General features: G+C 47.4%; 1 protein-coding gene across 2 annotated transcripts in view; it reads right to left on the reverse strand.

Moving 5' to 3' along the window:
* Positions 1-10,561: 10,561 nt before the first annotated feature.
* NPHP1 (nephrocystin 1) overlaps positions 10,562-21,616 on the reverse strand; it is a 52,688-nt gene continuing 41,633 nt past the window's right edge. For both annotated transcript variants that reach the window (XM_012928579.3, XM_004590839.4), the window contains exons 17-20: positions 18,113-18,225; positions 15,405-15,478; positions 12,312-12,356; positions 10,562-10,867 (exon numbers count right to left, since the gene is read on the reverse strand). In XM_012928579.3, coding sequence (XP_012784033.2) covers positions 10,595-10,867; positions 12,312-12,356; positions 15,405-15,478; positions 18,113-18,225 — 505 coding nt within the window. In that variant the 3' untranslated portion in view covers positions 10,562-10,594. The remainder of the gene's footprint in view (positions 10,868-12,311; positions 12,357-15,404; positions 15,479-18,112; positions 18,226-21,616) is intronic.

Genomic DNA, 21,616 nt, shown 5'->3' on the forward strand with positions numbered 1-21,616 from the left:
GTCATTGCAGACAGGCCATCTGAACCAGTGGATGGAAGATTCTCTCCCTCTTTCTCTTTCTGTCTCATGTGTATGTGTGTATAACTCTTTCAAATAAAGAAAATAAATCTTTTTTAAAAGAAATTGTAATAATTACTTTGTCTTCCATATAATTTAATATGCAAGCCATCTTCAGATTATGGAAAATTCATATTATAGAGGAATTACACATGAGGCTTAAAATGATTTTGCACAAAAGTCAACATACTGTTTAATTGCATTTTCCATGAACTTTTTGAAGTCCTCACCTGTTTCTGGGGCTGTGGTTATAATTGCACTCAGACACTAGGTCAAGACCCATCTGATACAAGATTATAAGTGGTGCTTAGGGTCATTTACTGCAATTATCAATGGCTCTGGCAGTGTGTGTGCGTGTTAGTGGGGGAGCAGTTAATGAGATGATGCGCATGAAGGCATTTAGGACAGCTCTGAAAGACAATTCTTCATGAGCATCAAGAGTCCCAGCTTGCCGTGATTTGACTTAAAATGCTCTAATTTCACAGCGGTGTGAAAGCACACCATTCTGCTTTCCACAGAACCGTTCACCATCCAAAGAACCATCCAGCTTTCCATGAAGCATGGCAGATATTGCTTTACAGTAAACGTGGCGCTGGATGGTCTTCCCTGTTGGAGTCCACACAGGTGCTCTGAGCACATGTAAGGCTGAGTCGTGATGCTCAGTGGAGGGAATTAACTGAATCCTTCCCCTACATTTTCTCCATCTTATGATGGGGTTATCAGGGCGTTAGTACTTGGCTATCTTGTTGTAATTCTGAAGTCACTTCTTTTCTGGCTCTTTCCAGAGCAAGACAGGCACCTCCTCTGTTATGGTTTTTATTCTGATTTTCAAAAATTTGAACTTTAATTGATGTAGAATGTACTTGCAGAAAATGTGCATGAAACATCCAGTCCATGAACCATCTGCCAGGCCAGAAAGTGGAGCGGACACACAGTCCCCCAACACCAGGTCTTTCCACCCTCCGGGTGGGCTTTGCCTGTTCTGGAATGGGTTCCTTCATGTCTGGCATCTTTGCCTCACCATCATGTCGGTGAGATCCATCCACGTCACTGTGAGTCGCTGCGCTTCTCACTGCTGCAACCTGCTGTGTGAATACACACTTCATTTATTTAGTCTGTTGGTTACGGACATTGGGTTCTGTGGTCTCGAGAATATTAAAACATTCTAGAATATGTGCCTGGGTGAATCTCTGTATGCATTTCTGTTGGGAAGATCTTGGGCAGGTGGTATTGAGGGTCACACTCTATATGTTTTTAGCAGCTGTTCTCAAGCTGCTTTCCAAAATGATTGAAGCACTTCTGTCTTCACTAACAATGTACACAAGTTAGAGTTATTTTACTCAGCATTTGCATGCACGGTGTGGTATGTATGTAGGTTGTCTTTGTATGGTATCCATCAGGACACTTTCAAAAATTTGCAGAGTTGGAACTAAAAAATAAGTGTCTTTAGGTGCAAAAAAATTTGAAATACTAGGTACAGTGTTTTCATATTACTCATTTCCATGAACTTTGGAAAGACACTTTGCATTTTTCCATCCTTTTACTTTTGACCAATCTGTATCACTAGATAATGTTTTATAGCTATTAACAAAGTGGGAATTTCAAAATTATAATTTTATTTGAAAGACAGACAAACATGGAAGGATCTTCAACTTGTTTGCTTACTGCCTAGATTCCTGCGAAGCCAGGGCTGGCCCAGGCACAAAATAGGAGCTGGGCCTTTAATCTGAGTCTTCCGCGGGGATGGCAGGAGCCCATGTACTTGAGTCATTGCCTGCTGCTTCCAGGTGTGCATTAGCAGGAAGCTGGAGCCACAGCAGAGCTGGAATTTGAACCCAGGGATTCCAACTGGCACACAGGCTCCCCAGCTGCATCTTAAACTACTGAGCCAAGATCCCACCACTAACTGGTCTTTCTTTAAAAACAAAACGAAACAAAATTCAGGTCCAGCACGATGGCTCTGCGGCTAAATCCTCACCTTGCAAGCACTGGATCCCATATGGGCACTGGTTCATGCCCTAGCTGCTCCACTTCCCATCCAGCTCCCTGCTTGTGGCCTGGGAGGGCAGTGGAGGACGGCCCAAAGCCTTGGCACTCTGTAGCCACGTGGAAGACCCCGAAGAAGCTTCTGGCTTCAGGTAGGTTCAGCTCTGGCCATTGTAGCAATTGGGGGAGTGAATCAGCAGATGGAAGATCTTTCTGTCTCTCCTTCTCTCTAAAAATCTGATCTACCTTTCCAATAAAAATAAATCTTTTAAAAAATCATTCTGATATTGTCTGCTTATAATTACTATCTTTAGATCATTTACATTTAAAGTATTTATTTTTTAAATTTAGGTCTACCATTTTTGTTTTTGTTTATTTGCATTTATTTCACTGTTCTTTCTTTCTTGCAATGGATTTTAGAAATATTTTTGGTCTCCCAGTTTAATTAATCTCTGGTGATGTTGGTTTGTATTTACATTATTTAGAAATTGCTGTCAGAGATACAGTATACACAGTTAACGTTTCAGGCTACTTTCTTTTAAAAAAAAGATTTATTTATCATTTCTATTGCAAAGTCACATATACAGAGAGGAGGAGAGACAGAGAGAAACGTCTTCTGTCCTATAATTCACTCCTCAAGTGTCCACAATGGCTGGAGCTGAGCTGAGCTGATCTGAAGCCAGGAGCCAGGAGCTTCTTCCAGGTCTCCCACGCGGGTGCATGGTCCCAAGGCATTGGGCCGTCCTCGACTGCTTTTACATGCTACAAGCAGGGAGCTAGATGAGAAGTGGGACTGCCAGGATTAGAACTGGCATCCATATGCGATCCCAGCACATTCAGGATAAGGACTTTAGCTGCTAGGCCACCGTGCTGGGTCCCAGGAGCTATTTCGTTTTTTTTTTTTTTTTTTTAAAGATAGGTGTAATGCTTTCTAAAGATTTACTTATTTTTGTTCTAAAGGCAGAATGGTAGAGAAAGCAGAAGAGAGAGAAGGACAGAGAGAGGGAGAGAGAGAGAGAGAGAGAGAAAGAGAGAGAGAGAGAGAGAGAGAGAGAAAGAGAGATAATTTTCCATTTGCTGGTTTGTTTCCCCTAACGGCTGCAATGGCTACAGTTCGGTCAGTCCCAAGCCAGGAGTCTAAAGATTCTTCTGGGTCTGTCACGTGGGTGCAGGACCCAAACACTGGGCCATTCTCGGCTGTCTCCCAGGCATGTAGGCAGGGAGCTTAATTAGAAGCAGAGCAGCTGGACGAAGCTGAACATGAACTTCTCTGAGTTTCTTATGTTTGGTGCTTATAGATCTTCTTGAATATGTAACTTTATATACTTATCATCAAATCTAGAAATTTTTAGTCATTCGTTCTAACTCAGGTTGCACAATTCGTATCAATTTGGCTTTAAGTTCTATGGGTCTCTTGTTCTCTACCCTGTGATATTCAGCGATGCATATGTTGAGTCTGCTAACAATTTCGTGCAAATTTTTTAATGTGAGAAGCAAACAGAGAGACAGAGAGAGAGAGAGAGAGAGAGAGAGAGAGAGAGAGAGAGAATCTTCCATTTACTGGTTCACGTCCTAAATCTGCAACAGGGTTGGCCTGGCTCAAGTCAGGAGCTCCTAACTCCTCTGGGTCTCTGCGCTGGGAAGCATCTTCTCTATCACACAGATTGCAGACAGCTGCGGTCTGTCCTCCGCCTCCTCCCCTCCCATTCTTTTTCTTCTTCTTCCTCTTCTTCTTATTCCTTTCCCTCAAATTCACTCCCTTCTAATAACCTGCCTGATGTATTTTTCAGAAAGAATTTATGGGTTGCCAGACACCCAAGAACCAGGCTGGAAGGTGGGTGGAGAAATAAGTCGAACAGCTGGAGTTCTCAAAGCAGAGTACAGCTGTGTAGTAAAAATGCCTTCTGGTGAATTTGTACATACATGCCAAGATCTGAGCCATATTGGAGATGCTGTTGTAATAGCCTATGCAAAAGACAGGGTGAAATTTTCTGCCAGTGGAGACCTGGGAAATGGACACATTAAGTTGTCACAAACAAATCATGCCAATTAAGAAGATGAAGCTGTTTCCATAGAGATAGATGAGCCAGTTCGGTTAACTTTTGCACTGAGGTATCTGAACTTCTTTACAAAAGTCATGCCACTTTCTGCTACAGTAATGCTCAGTATGTCTGCAGATGATCCCCTATTGTAGAGAATAAAATTGCTGATGTGGGACAGCTAAAGGATATTAGCCCCAAGATCGAGGAATAAGAGGCATCTAAGACATTAAAAAATCCAAGAAAATAAAACTAAGTTCTAAGATGCAGAGTACACTGAAAGCTATTATTTAACCTTTTTTTCACCACCTGTACCTTTCTGAGTACATATGTAGATACCATTTTCTGTAAATACCATTTCCCTCCATTTACTATAGTTTGTTTTAAAAATGAAGTCCAAAGTCAAGTCTGATGTTAACCTAGAAACACCTTTGCCTTACTTAGTAATACCCATGATTTTTCTAACAAAAGTCTTAAATCTAAATGTAGCGCTCAAGAATTTTTTTCTCAATTTAAATAAAGTTTATTAAACTAAAAAAGAAACAAACAAAAACAGAGACTCCGGGGAGAAAGCATGGACAGGTTGTTTCCTTTTGCGCTCTTTGGTGTGTGTGAGCGGGACCCTCTCTCAGCCAAGGGCATGTGCTACCTCCAAGAAGTGAGGGGCTCCCAGGCGATGCTAACTTCAGCAATGACCCTGGGGGAGTGCGGTGGGACTCCCGGGGAAGGATATGAATCGTGGGGAACTCCAGTTCAGTGGCTCTCTACCGTGGAAGGAGGGGTGCAGCCTTCCCTTTCCACTGTGGGCTCACGGGTGTCTCAGTGGCTCTCACCTGTTGATTCAGACACAACTGGACTGCAGCTACTCTCTCTAAATCACGTTCCTGACTTAACTCCAACATGGGGTGGACGGAGGCAAGCATTGCAGGCCAAGCCAATGGGTTCAGTGGTTGCCTGAGATGCCACCATCCCATGTGAGCACCGGTTTGATTCTTAGCTCCTCTGCTTCTGATCCAGCTCCCTGCTAATGCACCTGGGAAAGCAGTGAAACATGGCCCAAGTTTTGTGCTTCAGCCACCTAGATGGGAAACCCAGATGGAGTTCCAGGCTCCTGGTTTTGGCCTGGGCCAGCCCTGGCTTTTGTGGCCATTTGGGGAGTGAATCAGCAAGTAGGTGGTCCTTTCTTTCTGATTTTTCCTCTGTCACACTGCCTTTCAGATAATACACAAATCTTTATAAAATAGCATGGGCTCAGGAGCATGTTGCAGTTAATGTTGTGCTGGTGGCCATCAGGTAAAAGCGAATCTGGTTCTTGGTATCTGTAAGGGTTCAGGGGAACACCGTGTACTTTCGGGTCAAAGGGCAGCTGCCAGGAGAGGAAAAGGATGCCTTGGGAGCTAGTGGGTGAGCCACTGAACTGGCCTGGGAAAGAGCTCAGAAACCCGGGAGACTTTCGGTTGCTGTTGTTATCTCCCAGGCTGGCCCCCTTGGGAGGACAAAGTTTTTCATGCAGTAATCTTGATAAAGGCAGACATGCATGAGCAGGTGAAGGTCCAGTCTTAGAGAGACTGGGAAGCAGACCAAACCACACACATGTTGCTGAAGTTCCGGGAGTGGGCCAAGTGCCTGTCCAGGGTTTCTGTCCTATCCTCGCTTGCCATCAGTCATACTCAGAAAGCCTTAGGCCCCCACCTTGCAGCCTGTGAGACAGCACAGCCCCCCAGTCATGTTCCGCTAACCCTGATCCCATTCCTCCTGTCCCCAAAACGGTCACTGTGTCCACAGACCAGGAGTTCCCACTGCAAGCCTGGATTGTGATGATGCAGTGTTAAAAGTCTCTAAGCTCCTGGCTTTCAGCATGCGCGTGCGAGTTGATCAAAGAGTGATCTTGCACTCTAGCTGCTCCCCAGTGTGGAGGAAGTGGAATTTAGAGAGAAATCTGCAAGCACACTACAGACTTGTGTCTGCCACAGACCCATTCACACCCCAGGCCATGATGCTGTTGAAATTTAGACTGAGTGAAAGGCTTTTCTGGCTATCTGTGACCTTCTTCCTTCATGGTAGGTTTTTTTTTTTTTAATTAAAGACTTATTTTTTTTAAGATTTATTTATTTTTATTGGAAAGGCAGATTTACATACATAGAGAGATCTTCCATCCACTAGTTCTCTCCCCAAATGGCCTCAATGACTGCGGCAGAGCTTCTCTGAAGTTAGGAGCCAGGAGCTTTCCCCAGGTCTCCCATATAGGTACAAGTGCCCAAGGACTTGAGCCATCCATCCTCCGTGGCTTTCCAAGGCCGTAAGCAGGAAGCTGGATGGGAAGCGGAGCAGCTGGAACTTGAATTACCACCCATATGGGATGCTGGTGCCACTGGTGGAGGATTTACCTGCCACATCACCGTGCCAACCCCTTCATGGCCAATTCACACAACCACTGCTCTCACCTTGAGTGTGATCACTAAGTCAGGAGGAGAGCGTGCCAGGGCATTGTTCCTTTAAAGCCACTGCTGTGCTTGGAGCTCCAGTGTTCTGTCAGTGAGGAAACCTCAGGTACACAGTGCCCTCAGTTAAGTGGGGTTCTGCCTCTGCAGAACACAGCATGAGGTGACAGCCAGTTCTGATCCCCTACACGCCCCAAGAGAACCTCTGGCTTAGAAAGTTTCACACAAGCGGAAGAAGACTTGGTTTCTGGCAGAGAATGCCCAGACGGTGACAATGATGGACAAAGCCCTCGACGAGCAGATGACACTCCCAGGCTTCTGGGTTAAGCTGCCGGGTTTCCCAGCTGCCCCTGGGTTAGCAAGTCCAACCTGTTCTGTTTGTATGTGGGATTGTCTACTCCAGCCAGTCTCCAGCCCACTTGCAGACTGCAGTTGCTTGCTTCTGCTCTTTGATGCAGGGGTGGACTCTGCCCTTGCCGGCCATCCAGAGCACCCAGGCAAGGGAACTGTAACATTTCTCACTTCCCACGGACCCAGTGGATTGGATACTTGTTTGGGGAGGAGCTGTTTGTAACCCTCACCCTGAGCTACTTCCCAGGTTCTCAGGCAGGGTGCCCTGCCCAGGCACCACGTGTGGGCATCAGTACTGCCTTCACACTGCTTCCCCACTGTGGCTGTCCTGATGAACTCAGTGTTGTTAAAGCCATCTCCCTAACACAGACCCCTGAGCACTTGTTTCCAGGATGTTTTGGGCTCCTTGACAACCCCTTCCTGTTTAGGAAGCTTGAAGGTGGCATTTAGAAACAGAAGTCTCACAGAAAAAGACAAAAAACTTCCACTGACAGAAGGGTGTGTCTAACCCCTGCAGGCAGACTGCCTGCCCATGCATACCACCTTCCGGCCCAAGTGCTACTGTTGCCTCTCATGTCCCCACACTGTTCCCATGTGTCAGAACTGTGAGGCTGTCCGCATCTGTCCACTCATAACACATTCTCAAATGAACGTGAAAAAGTTTTGGAAATCCGTCTAGAAACAGCTCGCTCCCTTCCTTTGTTCCGCACTTTCATTGAAAGGAAGTTGCTAGCGTCTTCCTTCATCCAGAAGGCTTGGACTTTATTCTTAGAAAGAGCCAAATGGCTAGGAAAAAAAAATAGCAGGGCAACTTTTAGGAATTAAAGATTCTACAGAAAAATGACTTTCATAGGAGGAACAAAGTGGCCTCATGTCACACTGAAAACAGGAGTGCAGGCAGCTCAGTAACTGAGAGCCCTGGAAGAAGCCTCCTGCACACACACTCTCACCAGCTCATCTGCCAAGGTGGGGCCCCGCGGGGTCAGGACCCATGGTCACTGTGAGAGGGTCTCCACAGGGCTGCGCTGTGGTCGGTGGGAGTCGCCTCTGCCATGCTGGGGAGGAGTGCTGAAAGCAGTCCTGGGGGATTTAATCTCTTTTCCAAGGCCAAGGTCTCTCTCTCAAATCATTTCACACAGTAAACGCCAAGCTTTGGCTTCTGTCTACTGCAGGGCCATGACTGCAGTGTGCTCCTCAGAGGCTTATGGTTTGGAAACTTGGTCCTCAGTGTGGTGGTGGTGACAAATGGGGCCAAGTGGGGTCACTGGGTTCTGGGGGCCCTGCCCTTGGAAGGGAGGAGGGCAGTTCTCATGGGACTCTGCCATAGTTCTAGCGAGCATGACTTGCAAGAAGGGGTTCCTCCCCCACTCTCTGGAATCCAGCATGCTTGGTCACCTCTCTTCATATGCATTCCTGCCCCTGCCCTGCCACCCTGTGACACCACCTGCTGTACCTTTACCAGTGCTGAGTGGGTGCCAAAGTCAACGCCATGCCCTCAACAATGAGCTACATAAGGTTCTTTCCTTTGTAAGTTAGGAGTCTTGGGTATTTCCTTATTGTAATGGAAAATGAACTAACACCAGAACCACGTTAAGTTCATGTTAAGGCTTAGGGTAAGTTATCTAAGATGTAGCCCAGACATTTCACAGCATGTCCGATTTCTTTTCTTCTTCTTTTTTAAAAGATTCATTTTATTTTATTTGTAAGGCAGATTTACAGAGAGAAAGATCTTCCATCCACTGGTCCACTTCCCAAATGGCCTCAATAGAACCAGGAGCGTCCTCTGAGTCTCCTTCGTGGGTAAAGGGGCTTAAGGACTTGAGCCATCCTCAAGCAGGGAGGTGGATCAGAGGTGAGGCAGCCAGACATGAATTGGCGCCCATATGTGATGCTGATGCTGAAGGCACCATGCACTGGTCCCGATACAACAGATTTTGAAAAAATAAATGCCTCTTGAGGACAGCATGTGGTCCAAAGAGAGCATCTTTGATAGGACTCTAACGATTAAATTCTTTCTAAAGCCTTGCATGGACGAGGCAGAATCTTTTAGAAGATGGTATACAGCAGGTAGGCATGGTGGTACAGTGGGATACTCACATTGTATCAGAACACTTGCTGAAGTCCCAGCTACTCCACAGTTCCCATCCAGCTTCCTTCTAATGTGCCTGGGAGGGAGAGGGCTATGGTCACAGAGCTTGGGTCCCTTCTACCCATGTGGGAGACCCAGATGGGCTTCTTGGCTCCTGGTTTCAGTCCAGCCCAGTTCTAGGCTGTTAAGGGCATTTGGGGAGTGAACCACTGTATGGAAAATCTTTGTCTCTCCCTCTGTGTCACTGTACCTTTCAAATACATACATACATATTTAAATAAAAAAAAGATACATGGAATTTGGCATTTTCTACTTGGTCCATTGGTTGTGCCACTTATTAGCTCTGACCACAGGCAAACCACTTAGGGCTGCCAGGCCTGCTTCGTCAAGGATACAAAAACCAAACCAGCACCTGCCTGCTATGGGGCGAGGGCACTTCAGAACAGAATTAAAGGTCAAGTTGAAGCCGCAGGTTTTTTTTCACGATATGTGTTTTGATCACTTTGAAAAGATCCTTTAGATGTATGAATTTCCAAAATTTATACCAAAAATAAAAACGTGTCTAAGAACATGCTGAAGCACTCTCAGACACTGGAGGGCTGACTGAGTTAGCTCTTAAGGCTCAGCAGCCAGACGCCCAGAAGCAGCCAGGTGCGAGCAGCCACTGCTTCCGGGACGCCTTGGGAGGGAGACTTTCATGGGCAGACTGTGTCTCTTAGTGCCAGGCCACTAAACCTGCCCAGCTCCCTGCAAGGAGACAGCACAGGAGCTATGTCAGTCCCACTCCCCAGCGCCGCCTGGACACATTCCTGCTTTTCTGTCAGAGTGCTTCAAGTGATCTGAAAAAGCACAAGTGCAGGCCTAACACAGTAGCCTATTGGTTAAAGTCCTTGTCTTACATGCCCCGGGATACCATATATGTACCGGTTTGTATTCCAGCTGCTCCACTGCCCTTCCAGCTCCCTGCTTGTGGCCTGGGAAAGCAGTTGAGGATGGCCCAAAGGCTTGGGACCCTGCACCCACAAGAGAGACATGGAGGAAGCTCCTGGCTCCTTGGCTTTGGATCAGATCAGCTCCAGCTGTTGGGACCACTTGGGGAGTGAGCCAGTGGATGGAAGATCTTTCTCTCTAAATGCTACTTTTGTAGCTATCACATTGCAATGTTAGACTGATTCAAATGATTAGCACAAATTTCTCAAAAGGATCATTCCATCTCCCCTTCATTTCACAAGATAAATTTTATTAGCAACATTTACAAATGTGCATATTGACATTAATCCAATCTAATGTGTGAGTTACAAATACTTCTCCCATTTTGCAGGTTATCTTTTTACTTTCTTGAATAATTATACATGCAGGTTTTGATAAAGATCTGGTATTTACCAAAATCTACATCAGCAACTTAAAACTTCTCTGTTTCTAAAGAAAAAAAAAACTAACATTTAGATATAACAGTATTCCTTATGTAAAAATTTTTGTTTTAAAACATATTCAAGTTCCTGGATACTATTTCTTAGAACATAAGGACTGTATTAACAAAACAACACTCAGATCGTGTGTTAGCTCCTTTCGCCTCCGTGGCTTTATCCAAGTCTTCCCGGAGGACGCAAAGCATCCTGCGGGAAACCAGGTCATGTCACATTCTTCCTTACTTCACCCAAGAAGTCGTAGGTCTGCTCTGCGAGGTCAAAGGGTTCGTGGACTCCAGCTGGAGCCAGCAGGGCTTGGAGGGCACCCTCGTTTTCTTGGTTCTGCTTCAGGAAATCGGCGATGAACTTCCAGCGGGCGGCCTCGGTCTCCTCTTCTGCCCACTTGAATGGGGGCAGGAGGGTCGAGTGGAGCAGAGGGAATGCGCAGTCATGGTAGACCAGAAGAAACATGGACTTCAGGAACTCCTTGTCTCTCTGGGAAGACAGCACCGCCACAGACAAGGATAAGTAGACACACAGCATCCCCTCAGAGGAGAAACTCTGGGCTTGGTGAGCTGAGCATTCCGGGAGGGGTGGGGTGGGAGGGGCTGCTGTGCCTGGCAGGTGAGGGGCTCTGAGTCAGTGACTCCAGGGTGGGGCTCCACGGCCCACCAGGCGTCTGCAAGTGTCTCCTTGAACCCAGGGTGTCTCCTAAGTGCCCTGAGATTGACAGATGCTGTCAAGTTGCTTGGATATGGCAGCCTCCTTCTGGTGACAAGGGCGTAGTTCCAGTTAAACGTAACAAAGACCCAATGTAAAGTCAGCTTTATCTGCTTAGTCGGATGATGGTAGGTCAGGGATAATTATCAGGTTGCGGTGAGAGAGGAGGGGTGGCAGGCATTCCGCAGGAGACCCCTACTGCACCGACCTCCAGCAATGCCGGAGGTGGCAGTGGGGGTCCTTTGGTCCCTAGCAGCAACACCAACTGTGTTGGTGAACCCCTCCTGTCCCCAGGCTACAGAGCAGCTCAGAGGGCACACAGGCTGGCTGTGGGACAGAGCCACACGCAGCAGGGTCTGCCTGTGGAAACTGGCCCCCAGCACCCCATCTGCGGGGGGCCCGGCTCCCGCCCTGCCAGTTTCGGCAAGGGTCATGTGCTGACGGCACCAGGCAAACAGAAGCTCACAGGTGGAATCAAGAAGTGCCTGCTTTTGGTTTTTGTTTTAATTTTGAGGGCTTTTTGTCTTGTTTATTTTCCGTGTTCCATGTTTAGGTCATGAACTGGCACACTGCTGACTGTAGGACCAAAAAGTACCTTTTTCTCAATGAAGTGGTACGGACACACAGCACACGTGGTGGCTTACACCATCTGGGCTGCCCTGGCACGGCAGCGGCACCATGACTAGTGGTGATGGAGACCTTGAAGGCCTGCAAAGCCAGGAATATTTATGATATGGTCTCTTACAGGGGAAAAAAAAAAAAGCTCCGTCCTGGACGAGAGGGCCAGGCCCGCTCCCCGGTGTGTGTGCAGGCCTGGCTGGAGATGGCAGTGCCTCCTCAAGGGAGGTGGTGGCCAGGCTTCCTCTGCAAGCTAGGAGACCACTCAGGACAATTTTCCTCTCCCTTCTTCTTACCCGAGGTGGACTGTGAGAGCTGGAGCTTTCTATTTTTTAATAATACTGATTCTGAAATTTTCCCCACATTCAAAAAAAAAAAATTCAGTGATACAACAGGTGTTTTGACCAAGGGTCTCTTCTCACTTTAGGAGAGACACCAGGCAAGGCTTTGTGGGATGTGTCCTTATGACCATGACGACACAGTTTACCTGGTCCACGGGGAGGCTGGCCATGGCTCCTTGTGCTAAGGAAGAGGCATCAGCAGAATGTGTGAGCAAACACAGCACTGTAAATAGGAAACTCAGCATGGAAAATCCCATTACCTTCTCTGATCTTTTAAATGTATTTTCTTTTTCAGCCCACGAACTCTAAAAGAGCAAACAGAAATATTAAATTAGTCCGGGCACTTGCGAGTACTGATATCACTTTTACAACTTCACTTTGTAATCAAACTTACCAACAGGGTTACAAACGCTGAACAGAATCTACACATGCAAGAAGTGACTCTGTAATCAGGCGTCTGACTGATGACCCAGAACCACACCAACTAGGCATCCTTCATGAAGCCCATGGTTGCTGTCCATCACGTTTATTTAAGAAGACTCCCAGGAACACGAACACATGCAAGCAAGCAAGCAAGCTGCACGGACACAGCACATGAGCAATCCCAGACAACATGCTTCTCCAGGATTCTGCCTACCACATGGGAGCAGTGGTTGGGGCGAGAGCCTTAAGTGCAAGCTGACGAGTAAGATTTTCCAGTCTGTCCATGAGGCTTCACAAAAACTTCTTTGAAGAAATTAAAACCCCCGAGGTCAGCTGACCCCACAGAAGTAGGAATGGAAGTCTGTCAGAGAGCCAGTTTTTGGCAACCTGTGAGCTAGAGTGGAATGTGACCCGTGCCAGGGCTGCCTGGCGCAGGGCCTGTGTTGCCTGTGTGTTTGCTGGTGTCCTCTGTCACAGCTTCATTCCCTGGGGAGCCTGAAGGCATCAGCCTTTCTCGGCAAGCAGGCCCTGGGTAAATGTGATGCACATCCGGCAGACTCCCCACTAGGTAAGTGATGTGTCCATGAGCGCTCTCCCCAGAGACCACGGACAATGTTCCTGGGAGAAGGGTGAGCAGGGTTTGTGGTTCTCACAGTCTCACCCAGCACGGCTCAGCTCCTGGGCCCTTCAGAGTTTGGAGAGGATCCACAGAGAGCCGAGTATGCCAGGTGCCATTATTATTACAGTCCAACCACACACTGAAGCAGCTGAGTGAATACTGGGAGGTTTACATGCTTTCTAATGTAAATTTAGAAAGGTATATGGCTTTACCTAGCAACTTTAAATTTACCACCTGGCAAAATTTGCCTGTCATTTGTTAGCTGAGTGACAAGGCCCTAGGTTATTTTTTACTCAGTCACCAGCAAGCGGGAAGAAGCCTCATTTATACAAGATCCACTCCTTTCATTTTGAAGCAAAAAGAAGACTATGCCTCCCAGCTCTCCAGGACAAGAGTGGACCACGTGACTGCTTCCCGTCAATGAAGTGTGAGCAGGAACCATCCAGGTCCTTCTGGGCCTTGGGCAGTGGCAAGGCCAAGGGCAAGCTTCCATTCTTTTTCTTTTCCCTCGGGGGCATACAGAGACAGAGTTAGGAATCTGCTCCAGATGACACTGTGAAACATGCAGGCTCTGCTGGCCCACCATGGTGGCCACGGCGCAGGGTCTCCCACTGACACAAGCTGCAGGGGTGTGTGAGTGAGAGGTTAATCGAGTCTCGCTTATTCTGTTACGCAGTCTGCTGTGAAGCCAAAGCCCAGGAGTGTTGGAATGAGCCCTGCTTTTTGCAGTTTATGATAGAAATAACTCACAGTGAAAACGTAAGAAAACAGACATAATAACCCCTAACTCAGAGGCAATCACTGACTCCTGTCTGAAGGGTCTTCTCGATTTTTCACAACAGACCTACAGTATAAATACATACATCGAGAGGCGTAAGCCTCCAAATAGGTTTTTTTTCCACTTCCCTAGACACTGCTTCCTCAACGGCCTGTGATGAGTGTGGATGTACCTGGAGCTGACTCACCATGACAGCTCCAGAGTGGCTACTGCCAAGCTCACGGCTGGAAGGCCCCTGCATGTCTCGGGGTTGTCCTCTCAGCCGGCACACTGCAGCCTAGATGAAGCTCCCAGATTTCTCCTCCCGACACCCAGACTCTGTGACGCTGCACACCTGGCCAGCACAGGGCCTCACCAGGGAGGGCTCTGGATCAGTGTATGTGTGTTATGTAGAACAAATACGCAGTGTGATGCTGAGGACCTTGGAGGGGAAGGAAAGGAAAGCCTGCCATGTGTGGCGTTGTGTTAAATGAACACACCCAGAACTCTGGGCGACTGTGTGTCACCAATGGCCTCTCGAATCCTGGAAAACTTCATTGTTACTGTTCACCCTCTCAACCCCAGCTAACCCGGAACCTTGCTCAGTTTCAACATCCAACATAAATCTCTGTGCATGGTCAAGTTCTCCTTCGAGTTCTGCTGTTGGGCCCATATGCCCTCTTTCCTACCAATAAGAGTGACCCCTTGGCTGTCAGCCCGCCTCCCCTCTGCAGGAGTGTTGCTCCAGCTCTCTGTGCCATAAGCAGAGCCTGCCTAAAGCACAAGCCTTGACAAGGTCCCCACCTCTTTCCCGACTCCTCCCACTGCCCTTGTCTCTCCTCCACCTGCTCCCTTCCCGGCACCCAACTCACCATGCTGAGCATCTGCTCAAGAACTGATTTCCTTCCTGCTTCAGGACATTTGCTCATACCAGCTCTCCCCTGGCATGTCTTCACTGCCACCCCAGGTCAAGATCCTGTGTTGCTCCAGCCTTCTACCAGGGCCACCTCCCTGTGACCTCAGTGGGAAACACAGCCCTGATCCTCATTTGTAGGCTCCTCTAAGTCTCTAAGGGCCTGGGTTAGCCATTCCCCGTGGCACCTGTCAGCTCATCTCTGCATCCACCTGAACATACACAGGCTTTGGAATATCTGCTGACCCTATTGGATTAGGTTAGACCATAAGAAATGGCCATGTTTGAAGTTTAAAAGTGGCTGAAAATTGGAGGTTTCTAGTGGTTCAACCTAACATGCAGCTGCTATTTCAGACAGCAGATGATGTATGCCTAATTAAATTGAAAATGATAATACATGCAGACTCGTTTAGGGTTTTCCTCTTGGGACACAATCAATGGTCACGTTAAGCCAAGGAACAAATGGCTAGAGAAAGCAGCAGTGCACACAGCAGCCTGTGCTGCTGCTTACTGGGCAAGGGAAGGCGGTCTTTGGGAAGAGACACCCCTCAGACTGGAAGGACACGAGACGGGAACTGGGGGCACCACTCCGCTACTGCTTTTGGAAGCAGCAGGCTTCCTGTGGGCCGCGCACTACCCACCCTGAGGGCGTCCATCACGTCAGGCTGCTCCAAGAGCTTGGGGAAGGTGGCCAGCAGCGGATGACTAATCAGCTCTGCAATACAAAACAAGCACAGAAAGAGTATTGTGCAAACTTCATCCAATATCTTCAAAATATTCACTCACATTAAAATTATTATGCTAAGTGATTCGTGGAATGTGTTACCATTCTATTTCTTCCCTGGGAGGGTCCAAAACTGGTCCTGCAGCCTCCATCTGCCCCTACCCTCTATTCCAGGGAATTCCCAAGTGAGTCCCTTATCAAATAAGTCAGGGGCAAGGTGGCTCTGAACAGCGTAAGGCCAGAAAATTTGTTCTTTTCGTAAAAAAAAAAAAAAAAACATTTTTTTTGCCCTATTTTTCCTCCTTATGACGGTAGCATGCCATTGAGAGGCACCCTGCTTCAGGAAGGCTGAGCAGCACTGGGCAGCACAGGAGGCAGGAGGAGGAAGCAGGTATTTCAGGTTTGGCTCCAGGGTACTGGATGGCGGCTGTGCCATGGTGGAAGTAGAGATTCTAGCCTCACGAGTACATATGTGCAGAATACGGAAGTTCTGCAATAAATAATGGTGCGTGAAAGACCTCTGCAAGAAGCCCCCCAGAAGAAGATGCTGAGGTGCAGTGGGTTAAGCAGCTGCTTGGGATGCCCACATTCCATACTGGTTTCAGTCTGGGCTACTCAGCTTCCTAGCCGGCTTCATGCCAGTGCGCATCCTGAAAGGCAGCGGACAATGGTCCAAATACTTGGGTCCCTTCCACCTCTGAGGGAGATGGCATTCCTGGCTCCTGGTTTTGGCCTGGCCCCAGCTCTGGCTGTTGTGGGCATTTGGGGGAGTGAATGAGCAGATGAAAGATTTCTCTCTCTGTTTCTTCTTCCTTGTCACTCTGCCTTTCAAGTAAGTAAATGTTTTAAAGCACACACATACCAGGAAAGGGTGTGCCTTCCCCATTCAGGCTGCTATAACAGAAGAGCTGAGATTGGGCCATTCACAAACAATAGAAGCCTATTTGTCATAGTTCCGGAAGCTGGGAACTTTCAGATCAAGGCACCAGCACTTAATGTCTAGGCAGGGCCTTCCCACTGCATCCTCCGGAGCGGAGCGCTGAGGTGTGCACGTGTGGCAGCACTCCGGCCCTTCTACATGGACACCTGATCCCGTTTTTGAGCCAGCAGCCCACACGTCCTGATTGCCTTGTGACGTCAGCACCTCCTGATGTGTCTTAACACCATCATGCCTGAATTTTGGGGAGACACACTCAGACCACAGCAGGTGTTTTTGGAATGGCAAGGGCAATGTTTTCTCTAAGTCCGTGTCTTCAGTAGAGAAGACTCCCCTTTCTTGGTTGTATTAGGTTTGCTGATGGTAGCATGAAAATGGGGTCAGCAGGTCTCCGGCGACCTTACCTCTACCTACACAGGACAGATGAGTTAGCCTTAGGCTGTTTCACAAGCCATGCCATTCACCAGGTTTCCCTAAGTCATTTCTTGAGGGATTCCTGGAGAGTTCTTGAAAGGTAAGTGGTGACTGCCAGGCTTAACTCTGCTCCCCTCAGGGCTACAAGAATCCCTTGAGAAATGTCTGGGCTCCGCTCTGAGTTCCCTTTTGGTGGGTCTCCTTCTTATCTGTTCTGCTCCAGCTACGGGGACCTGCCTTCAGTTTCAATCTCCCGACCCCTGACCCTGCCCTCTCCTGCCCTCGGACATGTTTTCTTGCCCTGGGTGTTTGGACATGCTAGTTCCTCTATCCAGAGAGGATCCTCCTCATCACCTCCCTATGAGTCTAATTCTTCTCTCAGGCCTTACTCAGAGATCACTGGCCCAGACAACTTTTCTCACCCTACACCTTAAGTCAAGCCTTTCTCAGATGTATATCATGTTCTATCTATGTACACGTGTGTATATAGTATGTGTATTTTCACATTGTGTATCTTGATTTGGAGCACTTATTTTAAAAGATGGAAAAGCTTTATTCTCATAATTTGTGTCTCAGGTCTTGCTCCCTGGACTAGGGAGGACTGGGTTGGTATCATTGCTCCTAGAGCTGGCACAATAACTGGCATAGGGGAGGCCTCAGGAGGTGTCCACTCACCAGCAATACCAAAGATTACCCAACAAATTATCACTCATATCAAAGACTATCTAATAAGTTACCAATAATATCAAAGACTAGCCAATACAAAGTGAATGGCTTTCCTTTTGAAGGCAATTCTCAGAACACATGCATTTTTCTGTGTAAATTCAATTGCATAGAAAACTCATTGGTTTTATAAATTATTTTTTAACAATACACTGGGGCGGAAATGCTCGAACTTGGAAAAAGAAATCTGGGAGAATGAAAATGGTACAGAGAAAATATCTGAATATCCCTTATTTGGATTATTGATTTTAACTAATCCATTGATAAAACCAGCTTGTTTGGGCAATTTTATTTCTTCCCAATGAGATGAAGACTGCATCAAACACACAGAAAAACATTCAGGGAAAATACTGAAGTTTTGGCACCTCAAAACTGGAGAATTTGAGAAGTGAGAATGCGCACACTGGAAGCACTCACTCCACAGAGAGCTTACAAAGCTCCATGTCTGCCTCCGGGAGTCTCACACCGCATGTGCTGACACCAACTCCGCCCCAGATGTGACATCGGGAGCGCAGGCTGTCACCTGGCGCTCATACAAATAACTTCCTTACCAGCACTCTGCAAGCTCATCCTGTCTTTCAGCAGTACATCTCCAAGAATTTGTCGATAAAATATCAACAAGTGTATGGAACACATACTTCCAATCAACGTTTCTGGCAGGAAACTATTAAGAAGAAAAAAGGCATTCATTGCACATTTCTCTACAACATAACCCATGATACATTTTTATGTATGTTACAGGTCCAAATTTTGGTACAGTATTGGAAGAAAAAAAGACCTGTTAACATTGTAAAGGAAAGCTTCTAGAGCAAGCTGGCCATTTAACCTCCAGATAACTTAACTGATACATGGTCCAGTCTCAGCTCTAAGAACTCATCCCTGTGCTTCCGTTTGAACACAAACGCCCATGTTAAATGTCAACTTTAAAAAAGACTCATCAATTGCGTGTTTTGGAAAGAAAGGACTGGTCAGCTACAAGTTTTCTGCAAGGGCATGTGGCTGCCACACCTGACGTGCTGAAAGCAGAGGAAATACCAGCACAGGGAGGCCACAGTGCTGGGTGGAACCTGAGGGTGGGACAGCCCTGGCTCAGCCGTGACGGGGCTGCTTCCCTGCTCTGTGGCTTTGTATGTGTTCATACTCTCCTAGACTTTGGTTTCCTCGTCTGTGGACTATAAATGGTAATATCTGAACTTCACAGGGTTACTATATGGGCTAAAATGAAACGAATGTGGAGTGCTTAATGCAGTCTCTGGTAGATTGTAAGGGCTTAAAAGGAAAAAAAAAACTAGGTTCACTACTAAAGTGAAGTTGTTTAACAAATAATTTAGAATAGATGGCTTAACTTCATGATGTCATATTTTAATCTTCATGGTAACCACAAAGAAAACATCATTACATTATACAAAAAATGAAATGGAAAGAGAATAAAAATGTGTACTATAAAAAATGTGTAAAAAAATGTGTACAACTAAAAAAAGCAGTAAGGTAGGAAATAATGGACAAAAAGACATATTCGACATACAGGCAACAACCAACTTTAAATATGAATGGATTAAGTTTCCCAATCAAAACATGCAAACTGGCAGATTAGTTAACTCCGTTCTATTCACAAAAGACTTACTTTATGTTCAGGACACTCACAACTTGAAGGTTAAAAAAAAAGACCTCATTTCTTATAAATGAATCTTTCATCTTAATTTCCAGGATGAGAATTTTAAGAGGAAGAATTGTAACCGAGGTAACATTCAGAGCAGGATGAACACGACCCGTCTGACGGTGCAGGAACAATGAGTAATTAGTTTCATGGGATTAGGGAAGCCAACCACTCCTTAACCCCTGCATTTCTAGAAACACAAAATATGCAGAACAGGTTCTCCTACCACACTTACACTCAGGTGCAGTATTTGGCACACAAAGGTGGAAATTATCTTTTTCCAATGCTGCTAAAATCCTACTCTTAGATACGTAACTGATCCAGATTTCAGCGGCTGGCAGCAGGGGACCACTGAGGCTGCCCCAGGGCCACTGCGTGCCTCACTGAGGTCCATGCCCTGCCAGGGTTGTTTCACATCCTGTGCTCTTGGCCACGGCCCACATGGGCAGTGGCTCAGCCGCATGCCCAAGTTCAGGGCTCATGAGCCAGACTTTGCTGGAGGAAGGGGTGGAACCTTCCTTCCTTTCATGCGGCCCTCTTCTTTTTTTATAGGCCTGTCTGCTGTAGGCCTGGCAGGCATTGGTCCTCCCACTGTGCAGGCACTCCTTTCCTCCTGGCACCTGCCCACAATGTGAGGCAACACAGCGGGTTCTTTACAAGATTTTCTGTAGGGAAAGACTCTGATGCTCCCGAAGCAGAGACAACCACATGGTTCTGGGCTACTGAAGATCAGCTGAGCTGAAGAAGTAGAAATAGACTTCATTTTGCATTTCTATGCAGACCAGCAAACTCTGATGGCAGAAGTGCAATGAACATAATGGATTGCCTCAGGCAAGACACACCAACACCTTATCTAATTCTAGCAATAATACATGGATGTAAAAGAGCAAAGACGATGGGTTGCATCATAAAGGAAAAGGCACTGGGGGCAGATCTGTACACACAGTCTACTGCTACAGCACAGGTCTTGGCCCTGTGATTCCGTGGGTCTAGAGAAGCGTGGCTGTCTCTCCTCAAGGGAGAGCAGCTCCAACACTAGCAAGGCACCCCTCAGGTAGCATGAAGCATCCGACTGCTGCCACGTTCACAACCCACTGCTCCACACATGACTTCTGAGGCCTTGGGCGGTCTCTGGCGCCCTCCTACCAAAGAGGTAGGAGAGACAGGTCTGTCCTGTTGCCTTGTCATTGTCCCAGGTCTCCTAACACCCAAAGGGCATGGGTGTACAAGACTGTTCAGTGGGTCACAAAGCAAATCAAGGTTAGCAAATCGTGCTGGTTCACCACGGGCATGAATGCCAGCTCTAACCTGGCCCTGAATCCACTGCTGTGGGTCCCTCAGGATAATGGAAAGATCCCATGTCCTCCCACCTCTGAGTTGAGTGATTTGGATAAACAAAGGTGAGGGTTGGGGGTCAGAGGTCAAGCATACCTTTGAAGGAGTGGGGAAGATGTCGGAATCATTATCGGCTTTTACCCCATCCAGAGTGATGGTAGGTCAGGGGAAAGGTGAGGTGGGGGAGAAAGGATGCTAAGGTTGATCAGTCTTACCCAGTTCCCCCCCTTCCCCAGGGTGCACAGGCAGTGCTGTCCTAAACCATCTATGGTGGTGCCCAGCCTCCAGCCCCAGACCCAGGGCACAACCCTCACACCTCAGCCCACAGCCCTGAAGGGAAGCCAGCAAGCTTGCAGCCTCGGGCCTCACTGTGTCAATGTCTGATCTCGGAGAGGAAGCCTGTGTGGGGGGTCTCACCTGCAGGTGCCCCAGTTATACCCAGCTATACCCAGGAACATGCAAAGTGGAGTGGTGACTTCACTCACACTTCCCTGTGAACCCCGGGTAGGAAGAGTATGCTCAGGGCAGTGGGCAGCCAGGGACAGCAGGAGGAGGAGGAGCTCTCCTTGCTGTCTGGCAGAGCTGTGCTTTGCAGTTATTTCAAAAAGAATTCTGGGTGCTGGTGGTGTGCTGTGATGCGGCGGCTGTCGTGTCTCCTGGAGCCTGGAAGACAGAGATGTGGGTGCCTTGGAGAAGCTAACGAACAGAGGAGCATTCACTACCTGCCTGACCCCTGCACCACACAGTCAAACTTGATCTTGAGATGATAAGAGGTACCCAAAAACTGGTGTTTGGAGCCAAAGACACGCTTCTGCGAGCTGTGCCTGAAAGACAAGCTTGGAACTTTCAGAGGCTTCAGAAGAGTATGGGGGTGAAGGAGAGGAAGAATGAAGCCAAACAGGACTGGGCTTTCCCTTTACAAAGACTCCACTGTGCTGTTTTGGTCTAATCTCGAGAAACACCCATTTTCCAAGGAAAGGTGGGCCAAAAGAGGGGAACTCGCTGGTTCCAGGGATAGCCAAAGGAGAAAAGAAACCAGGTACCCATTATTAACTATTATTGA

This window comes from Ochotona princeps, chromosome 8 (assembly GCF_030435755.1).
Source record: "Ochotona princeps isolate mOchPri1 chromosome 8, mOchPri1.hap1, whole genome shotgun sequence".
NCBI classification, from domain to species: domain Eukaryota; kingdom Metazoa; phylum Chordata; class Mammalia; order Lagomorpha; family Ochotonidae; genus Ochotona; species Ochotona princeps.